This window comes from Nicotiana sylvestris, chromosome 8 (assembly GCF_000393655.2).
Source record: "Nicotiana sylvestris chromosome 8, ASM39365v2, whole genome shotgun sequence".
NCBI lineage: Eukaryota > Viridiplantae > Streptophyta > Magnoliopsida > Solanales > Solanaceae > Nicotiana > Nicotiana sylvestris.
This window is the reverse complement of record NC_091064.1, coordinates 159,033,868-159,045,636: the sequence shown is the minus strand read 5'-3', so window position 1 is coordinate 159,045,636 and position 11,769 is coordinate 159,033,868. Positions and strand designations below refer to the sequence as shown.

Sequence of the window (11,769 nt, the reverse complement as noted above, 5' to 3'; positions counted from 1 at the left end):
CTAGGTTTGACTTAGGTTTGTTCTCAAAATTCTCAACTTCTCTGACAACTTCCTTAGGTATTTCATCCTCTTCTTCTGAGTCACTATCCTTATATTGCGTTATCTCATTACATGTCACAACCATCGGTTCATCAGGAAAAGTAATAATAATGCTGTAGAAGAAAAAATATGAAAGACAATAATAAATACTAAATAACAATGCATTAATTAAATTTTGAAAATATCTAAGACAGGTATGGCTTGATGACTCGAGCAATTCTTTCGAAACAAAATGCGTCTTTAAAACAAAATACTAAAAATATCTTAAATGCCTAGAATGGTTATTAAAACAAATGAGGCTAATTGCCAAGCTACCCAGGAACTCAACGGGCCCGGGATGGTGCATCAGTCCAATTCTTGAGAACAACTCCCTTCTGCACGACCTGAATGGTGAGGCCTTCTTCCTCCTCAACTATCACATTGCAATCCATATTCTCGTCTTCTAGAAACAAGTTCCTCAACCCAACCAAAGCTTCCTCCTCTACAGATCCCCATATTGTGTCGGCCCGGTGAAAAGTCTGACTCAGATGTGGCACTGGATGCTCTAAAGGGTAATAAGGACCATTCCATAGTGGCGACCAATTATTATATTCTTGCAAGGTGTATGGATATCCCAGCCCAAAAGTTGTGCCATGAAGTTTCAAGTGGATCAGTTTGGTAATGCCCTGGAGTTTCTTCCCAAACCCTTTGCCGGGTTCATACCCAGACCATGCCAGTATACTTTCTATTTTGTTACTCCACCACTTATCTTTCTCAATTATGTTGATACGCTCAATGCGGTGATAAGTTTCTCCACCTAGACTTCTTCTATTCTCGATAACCGGGACAGTTTGACTGGTGTAAATGGGGTTACTTCCATCTCCGTGAATGATTACCTCCTAATGGTTCCATTTGAACTTCACGGCCTGGTGTAGCATGGAAGTCACAGCCCCAGCGACATGTATACAAGGTCGTCCCAATAGAAGATTGTATGTAGAAGATATGTCTAATACTTGGAACTCAACATCGAACCAAGTTGGGCCCATCTGCAGACAAAGGTTAATCTCCCCAATCATGGCCTTTTGAGATCCATTAAATGCCTTCACGTTCATACTCCTTGCTCGTATCTTATGGAAATCTTTGCCCATTCTTTTCAGAGTAGTCAATGGACAAATGTTGATGCTTGAACCCTCATCTATTAAGACTCTAGTGATGAATTTGTCCTCAAACTATACTATGATATGCAGTGCCCTATTGTGACTTAATCCTTCAGGTAGTAGTTCATCTTCGTGGAAGGTGATCTTGTAACTCTCCAGTACTTGCCCTACCATATTGGCCATCTCTCTACTACTACATAAGCTTCATTCAACACCTTTATCAGAGCACTCCTATGTGCCTAAGAATTTTGCAATTGCGACATAATGGATATCTGGGCGGGAGTCTTGTTCAAATGATCAACGACAGAGTATTCTCTTGCATGTACTTTCCTCCAAAGATCGTCTGGACCAGTTTCAATGATGGGTTGTTTGGTAGCAGCTTTCTTTCTTGTTCTTCCCAAATTTTTGGGTGTATAGATCCTTCCAGTTCTGATCATCCTCTGTGCGGAACCAAATTCTTCCATCTTTGAATTTCCCTTTCTCCTAGCTTCGGCAATGTAATCCCAGGGTATGGCGTTACACTTGAAAGGAGGTGTGTGTGCTACTGTCACAGTGAAGGGTGTGGATACCTCTACTTCAAATGGAGCTGGTGCAGTTGCATGTGTTGTTACTTCAATTTCAAACGGGACTGATGCATCTACTTCAACTTTGACTGAAGGCTGTATCTGTACCACAATGGGAGTGATTGTGACTACTGGTTTAGGGTCATCACCTTCCCGAATAAGCCCAATTGACCCCTCAGGATCCCATTCTTCATCAGTTTCTATCATATTTACTCCTTCACCCCTATGATACAGGAGGGGATTGTTGCGGACATTTGGCAAGACTTCCTTTACTTGTATGACTTTGGTATCAATCACGGTTTGAATCTTATCTTTCAGAGTGTGGCATTCATCAATAGTATGCCCTTTCATGCCAGAATGGTATGCACATGTTTTGTTTAGGTTGACCCACTAGGAGAAGTTTTCCATTGCAACAACAGGAATGAGGGTGACATATCTGGTAGACTTCAATCTTTCATATAGTTGGTCAATGGGTTCAACAATTGGGGTATATTGTCTAGCATCTTGCAATCAAAACTGGGTCTGGGTTTTTGATAGTTTTGACGGGTTAGAGGTGAATGGTAATAGGCTGGCTGGGTGTTATAAGTGTGATATGCGGTAGCGGGTTGAGAATATCTAGGAGGTGGGGGTTGGTATGTAGGTTGAGGTGTTTGACATGTGAGTGGAGATTTTGGGCCTTGGGCCACCATCACTACCCCTTCTTCTTTCTTCTTCGATATACACCCTGACTGCAATGCTTTGTTCGTAGCCTGCAATGCCTTAAATTGGTCACCATCCCACTCTTGATCCCTTATTCAATCCTTTCTCTGAGTTTGATGATGTCGGAGAACTTGTGATTTTCGATGACCATTAACCTTTCATAGTATTGAGGAACCTGAGCCCTGACGAAGAATTTGTTCGTCTTCTCTTCCTCTAATGCTGGCCTAACTTTTGCAGCTTCTGACCTCCATCGAGTAGCATACTCGCGAAAAGTCTTCGTTGGTTTCTTCTTTAGATTCTGTATGTAGAAGACATCCGGCTCATTTTCTGTGTTAAACCTGAATCGATCCATAAAATTCGATGCCATGCTCACCCAATTAACCCACTTCTTGGGTATCTGACTGATATACCAAGATAGGGCATCTCCAATGAGACTCCTCATGAATAGCTTCATGCGAATTCTTTCATCTTTCCCAACTCCCACGAGCTTATCACAGTATGTTCTCAAGTGTACCTTCGGGTCACCTGTTCTGTCAAATATTTCAAACTTTGGAGGTTTGTAACCCTCCGGCAGTTCCACGTCTGGCTGAATGCACAGATCCTCATAATTTAGAACTTCAATTTCTTTGCCTCCTTCAACACCCTGGACTCGACTCGTGAGCTTCTTGAGATTTTCGGCCATGTTCTTAATGAGCAGGTCCTTCTCGATGTATGAGGTTGGTTGAGTAGAGTGGAGTAAGGCTTCCACGTATATAGGATTTTTTTGGTGGGTGCCGGGTGTTGGAGTGTAGGGGTGATCATTGGTTGAGTTTTGCGTATCAAGAATAGGTTGTGGGGTATTCTGTGGAGTATGATAAGTGATTTGTGGGTATTGAGTAGGAAGATGTTAGTGCTAAGGGGGAGTGGGTATTGGTGGAGGATTAGGATTTTGGGGAGGAGTTGCATATTGATGGGGTGAGGGATGATTTTGTGGACATTGGTTTGGTGTATTTTGAGGGGGTGCTGAGTTTTGAGCATTTTGTTGGTTAACGTCTGGGACGTTTAGGGTGAGGGAGAGGTTTGCCAAGTTGCAAACCTGCTCAAGTTCTCCTTGCAACTCCAGTATTTTATGTTCCAATTGTAGGACCAAATAATTCTGGGCCAGAGTATTCTGACCATCTAAAGTTTCAACATTCTCATCATGTACAGTGTTTTCTTTTCGGATACCACTCATATCATCCATCTTAGCCTTTCCCTTGCTTTTCAGATTACTCGGAGGAAGAGGAGGAAGACCTCTTGATCTGGTGTGATATGCTCATGATGCCAGTATTTGTGAACCGACCTTAAGGGATGGGAATAATCAAAATAACAAAAGGTAGACAAATCAGTAGGGATTCTGAAAAGCATTTGTAGGATTTAAGAACATATTGCAGAAACGTAAATTCGTGTTCTAATTTGGGGAACCTCGTATAGGCCTAGAGACAAATAGATTTGGAGAGATCTAATGCTGATAAATGCCTCATTTTATTAATGTAATAAATAGGACGAACCTAAAAACGATGATAAATAAATGAGTTACTAATGGCATCTGCCTTATTACATTCGAATTCCAAAATGACTCAACATATAAACCTAATATACTTGGTCCCGGAGGGACCTTCTCCATATTTGGCACTCTTGACTCCATCAATCAGATTCCCTAGGTCGTGCATGTCCAACAACAGGTATGCTCTTGCTAGATGTCCTCCTTCTTTGCCTTCTACATTCTAACAATCTATGACTCTTTTCCTCCTCTTCCCTTCCAGTTCCATTAGACCCTGCTCCAAGTACTCCAACCTTTCTGCCGACCTTGTAGCCATTTCTTTCCACTTGTTGATTGATTCCATGTCGAACTTGTGTTGCTCCAGATGCTTGGCTTCGGATTCAAGGGCCCTCTTGTGTAGCCTCTCATACTTCACTTATGCTTCAGCGACTTCATCTATGACCCTGTTTCCTTGACCAACCCTTGGCTTGAATATTTCTGCTATGTTATCTTCTAACCATGAGGGGTAGAAGTAACATGACCAGAGTGATATCGATCTAGCTCGATGGTGTCCTTTTCCATGACAATCTTCAAGTGCCACATGTGTTGGGCCTCACATTTGTATAGAATGGCGTCACCCTGAAAATCAGCTCTGTAATGACTTATTTTGGAGACTCGTGGTATGACTTGTTTTCTACCAGCTTGCCTTATGACCCTAATAGGAACATAGAGATGTATTCCCCTTAACGCATTCAACACCAAGTGCGGAACATCCCTGGATATGATGATGAATTCATCATTAGGGAACCACTCGAACATCCAGTGAACCTGGTCCTCGGTCAAATTATTGAAAAATTGTGCCCATTCTGTAGCATTCTCTGGCTATGCAAATCTGTCTGGGATAAAGGTCATTATTTTAGGATGGTGGAAAGCGATGTGATCGTTCCATGGTCTCCGTGGAAACTCTTGGTTGTACTGACCCCTCTAAAGATGTTCTAACAACCAAATATGTAGTAGCAAGTTACAACCCTCAAAGTGTTTGAACCCTTTCTTGCAATGATCCAGAGCTCGGTATATGTCTGCTATAATCATGGGGACAATAGTGTAGGTTTGTCCCTCAATTCCCTCCATTAAAGCTCTGGTTACAATAACCTGGTGTGAATTCTATCCCCTTGGCTTGGGAACACTATCATACCCAAAAAGCAGACGATGAATACAAAAACCCTACGATGAGTCAAACCCAGGGAAAGTGATGGAGAATTTATCATGAAAGATACAATAAGATTTGCTGTGTCCGTATCGTTCATAGAGGATGTCAAAGAGTATGTAAGACTTCTTCAAGCACTCCAAGTCCTCATTCTTTCTCAAGCCCATCATTTTCAGAAACCCCTTAGTATTACGGTTTTCTAGTACTAGTAAACCGGGACTATCCTATGGTAATCCAGCAAATCCTTCGATTTACTCCAAGAAGGGAGCCATTTCTATGTCACCAAAATGGAATACAACTCTTTCTCTGTCCGAAAACATAGTAGCATCTTCGATCATCATGTTGTTTGTTTGGTTATCCAATAAAGAAGGTAAATTTCCCAGAACCCTTTTCACGTGATCTTTATCACTTGGCGAAAGATTTTCCCACCAGTCCAACAACAACGGTAGTATACTTCGAACCATACCGAACCTGGGGATTTCGTGCCTCATTTTCTGCAAAATAAATAGATTTATACCCTTGCCCCCTCCGAATTCGACTATTTATACATTAACGATTATCATGTCGGCATTTATCTCTCCAAATAATGCACATACCGTGATTGCGTCCATTGGGATTATGGAAATCCTAGTGGACTTTGGACAAGGCTTTCTTAGAGGGTTATTATGCAGACATCATATTAACCCCGGCTAGGTTTGACCATGATGCATATACAACATTTATTAGAGCAAGGTTTCTATAGAAGTCTAGACTGGTACCCTCAAGCGGACAACTTGAGGGGGAAAGGCACGCAACCATTGACTGCACCACTGATTGACTAGTTTTACCGCAAATAAGCCTTTTCGAATTCAAGGGTGGTTTTAGGAAGAGCGCGGACACTCATCAAGTGCCACTATGGTATTAGTACGACGAGTGGAATAAGATGTTGAGCATGGAGTTATGTAAAAAGAAAATATTGTCAGTTATTTGCATGGTGAATAATGAAAAATGCGGTATTTAATAATTGTAAAGACATTTAAGAAAAGAAAAACAAAGAGACAAGTCAGTTTCCATAGTAAAAGTGATAAAGCAGGGGAAGAAAATCATAAATAAATTCATGTAAAATGGGTAGGGGTGTGCAAGTATTAACGGAATACTAAAAACATGCTTAAAGACTAATTCACAGACAAGTTCGTTATGGTAAGAGCCTAAAGATATCTCCAGAATAGTCGCTATGCTGTCGCGTCTCCTTTTTCTCGTGAAATCGGGTTTCAACATTTTTTGGGACAACTCCTTTCCGTGAGGGTAGAGAATTGGATTTGAAAGAGTCGCCACCTAACGAATTAAGGTGCGTTATCACCTAGAGCAATTTACTCATATAACCAGTTTATATCACTAGAGATCGGGTAAGGGCTCGAAATTACCTTGAGGAGAAGGTGTTAGGTACCCCTCGAGGTCCACAATGGTTGGTCCCGGCCGAACTTAAATTAAGCGAATTAGTCTTAAAAATAATTTGGACAGCTATAATATTCAACTTATTATTACACAGCAGTATAGGGGTGGTCATAAGCTTTTAAACCTATATGATCATTCCATGCAATGCTTTGCAACTCCCTTAAGTCGGGGTTTTACTCATAGCATTAGCGCATGTGTAACGACCCGACCAACCGTTTTGAGCTTTTGCACTTCCCCTGCTAGTTCTCGGGCATGACTAGCCTCGTGTGATGTATTATGACTTATGTAAATCGTAGATTTTGGTTTTCAGGGTTATCGCGAATGAATTTGGAAGAACAGTTCTCAGTTTGAAGCTTAAAATTTGACCAAGTTTTGACTTGTTAGTATATGATCTCAGATTGAAATTTTTATGATTTCCTTAGCTCCGTTAGGTGATTTGAGGCGTAGGAGCATGATCAGAATGTATTTTGGAGGTCCGAGGAAGGTTTAGGCTTGAATTGGCGAAATTGAAAAATTTGGCATTTTTCGGTTGGTAGTGGAAATTTTGATATCGAGGTCGAAATGGAATTCCAGAAATTGGAGTAGGTCCGTGTGAAAAATTTCAGGTCATTCGGACGATGTTTGATAGACTTTTTGATCGAGTTCGGAATTTAGAAGTTTTTGGAATTCATAGGCTTAAATTTGATGATGATTTGATGCTTTGATGTTGTTTTGAATGTCCTGAAGGTTGGAACAAGTTTTAATGATGTTATGGGATATGCTGGCATGTTTGGTTGAGGTCCCGAGGGCCTCGGGTGAGTTTCGAGTGGTTAACGGACCAATTCTTTGTTTTTGAGAGTTGCAGAATTTTTCTTCTGTTCTGTTGCAGAGCTTTGTTCTTCGCGTTCGTGAGAGGGCCTCGTGTTCGTGAAGGGTTGTTGAGAGGGGCAGCTTGTTTGTTCATCGCGTTAGCGAAGATTCCTGAGTTAAAGCTACGCGTCCGCGAGGAGCATTCAGCGTTCGCGGTAGGGTCGACTGTTTGGTCTTCGCGTTCGCGGGTGGACCCCCGCGTTCGCGAAGAAAGGAATTTTGGTCAGTGAAGCTTGGTGCTTCGCGGACGCGAGGGTACAACCACGTTCATGATGAAGAAATACCTGGGCAGTCAGTTTATATTTTAAAAGTCGAGGGTTTAAGTCCAATATCACAAAAGCCATTGAAGAGCTTTTGAGGAGATTTTCAGTGGAGCAATTGCGGTAAGTATTCTTCCCCCATATTTGGTTTAATTCCATGATTTAGTCTTGAATTTCATCATTTAATTTGAGAAATTAGAGTGGAAATTGGGGAAAAATGGAGGAAAAATTTGAGAATTCCTTTGGGGATTTGAATGAGTAATTGAGGTTGGATTTTGATGAATTTGTTATGGGTAGACTTGTGAGAGTGTAAAGATTCTATTGATGTAATTTTTATTGGATTTGGAGATGTGGGCCCGGGGGTCGGGTTTGGCCAATTTTGGGATTTTCGATGTAAATTGGTTATTTTCGAGTGGGCTTTGTTCCCTTAGCATATTTTGATGGTATGAATTTGATTTTGGTTAGATTTGGAGCAATTGGAGGCCAATTCAAGGGGCAGAGGCATCGTGGGCTAGAGTTTGGACCGGATTGAGGTAAGTAATGATTGTAAATGCTGTCCTGTGGGTATGAAACCTCAGATTTCACATCGTTGTGCTACTTTGAGGTGACGCACACGCTAGATGACGAGCGTGGAGCCATGCACCATTGGGGATTGTGACTTGGTCCGTCCTGTACGACTGTTAAGTCGCATATTTGATTGAAAACTATTTGATATCATTGTGTTTCGAAAAGTATTGCTATGTTTTTGGCGGAATGCCATATTTGGGTCTCGTGCCAACTGTTTTGGACCCTTGTGGGGGCTTTCACTACTTTTCTTTACTGTTTTAACTTAATAATTGTACTGAGTCATGCTGTGTTTTACTGATTTCATAACTCAGCCTTATTTACTCAATTTTGATCCCATAAATGATATTCTTGAGCTGACGCCCTGCTTGGACTGATAGTCCGAGTGGCTTGTGAGGTTGATGGCTGAGGGAGGCCGAAGGCCTGATTGTGAGGTTAATAACTGAGAAAGACCGAGGGTGTGAGGGTGAGGTTAATGACTGAGAGAGGTCGAGGTCTTGGTTGTGAGGATTATATATTTATGGATCGGGCTGCATATATATATATGTGGATGGATCGGGCTGCATGCCGATGCGATATGTTGGATCGGGCTGTACGCTGCAGCGATATAGCGCTTGGGCTAAAGGAGCCCTTCCGGAGTCTGCACACCCCCATTGAGCCCAGTCGACTATATATATGGATCGGGCTGCATGCCGCAACGATATATGGATCGGGCTGCACGCCGCAATGGTTATTATATGGTACCTATTGAGCGTGAGTGCTGTATGGGAGAGCTGATTGAAAAGAGTTGAGTCATGAGTGACTGAGAGACTTGCTCGAAGGGCTATATATTCATGTATATGAGTGATGCTTTGCTTGAGGGGCCTGTTTATGAACTTACTATTTTTCACTTCTCCTTAAAGTGAGTTTCTATTGAATATGTTGATTAAATTACTGCTTTCACTCATATTTAGACCGAGCCTCTATTGAAAATATTAAACAAATGCTTTAAATAACTTTCATTTAAACTGATGTTTTTACGAGGCGTTCAGAATTTAGTCACTGATTTGGCTTTGTTACTTCCTCCGAGATTTTTAAGTTATGAAATGGTTATGAATTTCTGTTTGCCGAGGGGCTGTATACGAACTATGTTTTGCCCGAGGGGCCGATTATGATTTTCATCACTTTCACTATATATTCCATTAAACCTCTATTGAAAAGGTTAGAAAGATATTTTCTAAAGGATTTTACTGAAGTTGGAAAAATTTAACGAAATGACTTGAATGGTATCCTGTTTTGGGAACATACTATAACCATTGTGGTGCTATGACGTGGTTTACGTGGTTTCTTACTGCTTAGTATTCATTTACTTTTATTACTTACTGAGTTGGCGTACTCACATTACTCCCTGCACCTTGTGTGCAGATTCAGGTATTTCTGAGCTCGATGGCAGGTTCATCAGAGTTAGCAAGGTAGCTGCCTGGCGATTGCAACCCTGATTTTCTCTCTCCTTATTTTTCTTAATGTATTCTTGTGATTTTCCCGGCCATGTTGGTCTTTATGTTGGTAGATAGTTGTGGGAGATGCTTATGACTAGTGACACCCCGATGTCGGGCTTGTGTATTTATTCTACATTGTTCATTTAGACTTACATCATGAAATTATTGGTAAATAAATGGTATAAAAAATAACATTTATTGAATAATGGCTGATTCGGGAGTTTTGTCGGCTGGCCTAGTTTCACGATTGGTGCCATCACGATAGGGTCAGTTTTTGGGTCGTGATAAGTTCATATCAGAGCCTAGGTTACATAGGTCTCACGAGTTATGGGCAGGCTGCAGAACCTTTAGGAAAACTTTACATTCTTGAATTCTTATCGTGCGACATTGATTCAACTTTAAATGTAACTCTTGAAACTCTTTCCACGCGTTCGTATGCGAGCATGGGCACTCAGTATCAGATGTGCATCGATGGCTTGTGATTCCCTGATCAAGGGGCGAGATATGATTTCTGTGTGTTGATGTTGGGCCAGTCTGGAGGACTTGAGGCCGGACCTTGCTGGTAGCTTGAGCCTTGAGCTGTTGATTTTGTGAGCACGTGTTTCTAGATTTATATATTCGATAGTGTCCCTATTAAGGGAAGTGGTGATTGGGTAGTTATGTGATGGGTGTGATGTGACTGCGAGATGTGTTCGTATGATTTGAATGAGGTGAGAAGGGTGTGCTTGGGGGTAGTAAGAACTGTCCGGTTCTTGATTTTCATCGTGAGTTGATGTATAGCCCGAGTTGTGGGCATGATAAAGGATCTTTTGCATGTTGTCTAGTTGGTAAATGGAGTAATTTCATGTCGTGATATGAGTTCAGACTTAGGAAGGGTAAGTGACCAGGTAATTGTTATGATTATGGAGGAATATAGAGAGATGCCAATTTGAGGCTAAGCAAGTGGATTAAATTCTGCGGAGTATTCTGAAGTTGTGTGGTCCCTATGATGTTTGTTATGAGTCCTCTTTTATCAGTGAAATTATACGTGCTGCAGTTTGAGTTTGGATCGCGTAGAAAAGTTGTCTTGACCGTTACAAGGGTGAACGCAAGGTTTGAAAATAATTTGAAGTACTAGAGGGTCTGTGTTGCACGAGCTTATAAAGGACTGAGTTTAATCTCACTATGGTATTATGGTAGTAATAAAGTATATGCATTATGAGTTATGGTGTGTTTTGATCTATGGCTTTGAGCCAAGTGGGGGATTCTGCTATTGATCAATCGATTGCACGATTATGTGCTGTGTTAGTTCCAGTTTGGGGCATACTGGTGAATCTGTTATGGCTTACAAAGGTTGAGATCGAGGTTGACCCGAATAAAGGAAATTTTGGATAGGGGTTATGTTATGCTTCATGGGCGTATAAGAATCTATGGAATGATTTGAGTTGTTATTGGTTAAGGATGTAATGTACATGGTGCAGGAATCTATTTGGATGCATTAAAATGGGGTTACTTTCTATGGTATTGGAGTGCTAATGGAGCACAGATCGTCCGGTTCGTTTGATCAGTCTAAGTGAGGTTTGAGCAGAGTGGATGACTCTCGAGAATGAGTCTAATGGGTTCAAGATTTTTACATGTAATAATTGGAGATTTTCAGGTTGTATATTTGGCTAGAAACTGAGGTTTGCATTGGAGGGTGTCAAGACTCGTGGTATTTCTATATTATTATGGATTCTACACATCAGTATCAGGAAGGTGAAGGTAATGACTTTAGATTCGCAGAAAGTCTTCTCAGAGCGGGTATCTCGGCTGTGGTACTTTTGGGGGTTCTTCAGAGGAATGCGAGGGTTTACGAGCCTTAGGGCGATGTGATTTTAAGCTAAAGTTCATAGGGCAAGTTTTAGTTAAGGATAGTGGTGTACTAGCAAGGAAACATATCAATTTGAAAGTAATTCGGAAGGAACTCAGAGAATTAGGACATCTTGGTAGTAGGTTGGATCGGTAGGGTAACGGATATGATCGGTTCTTGGGTGCTTATGATGCACTGGGTTTCTACAGGT

General features: G+C 41.4%; 1 protein-coding gene across 1 annotated transcript; it reads right to left on the bottom strand.

The window, feature by feature from the left end:
- Positions 1-2,528: 2,528 nt before the first annotated feature.
- On the bottom strand, positions 2,529-3,119 carry LOC138875902 (uncharacterized). The gene has a single exon (XM_070154780.1). The coding sequence runs from the start codon at positions 3,117-3,119 to the stop codon at positions 2,529-2,531; it is 591 nt and encodes a 196-aa protein (XP_070010881.1).
- Positions 3,120-11,769: the final 8,650 nt, after the last annotated feature.

Bases quoted from the DNA above. Each gene is read 5' to 3' on its own strand.
- LOC138875902 (XM_070154780.1), bottom strand. From the start codon at position 3,119: ATGGCCGAAAATCTCAAGAAGCTCACGAGTCGAGTCCAGGGTGTTGAA.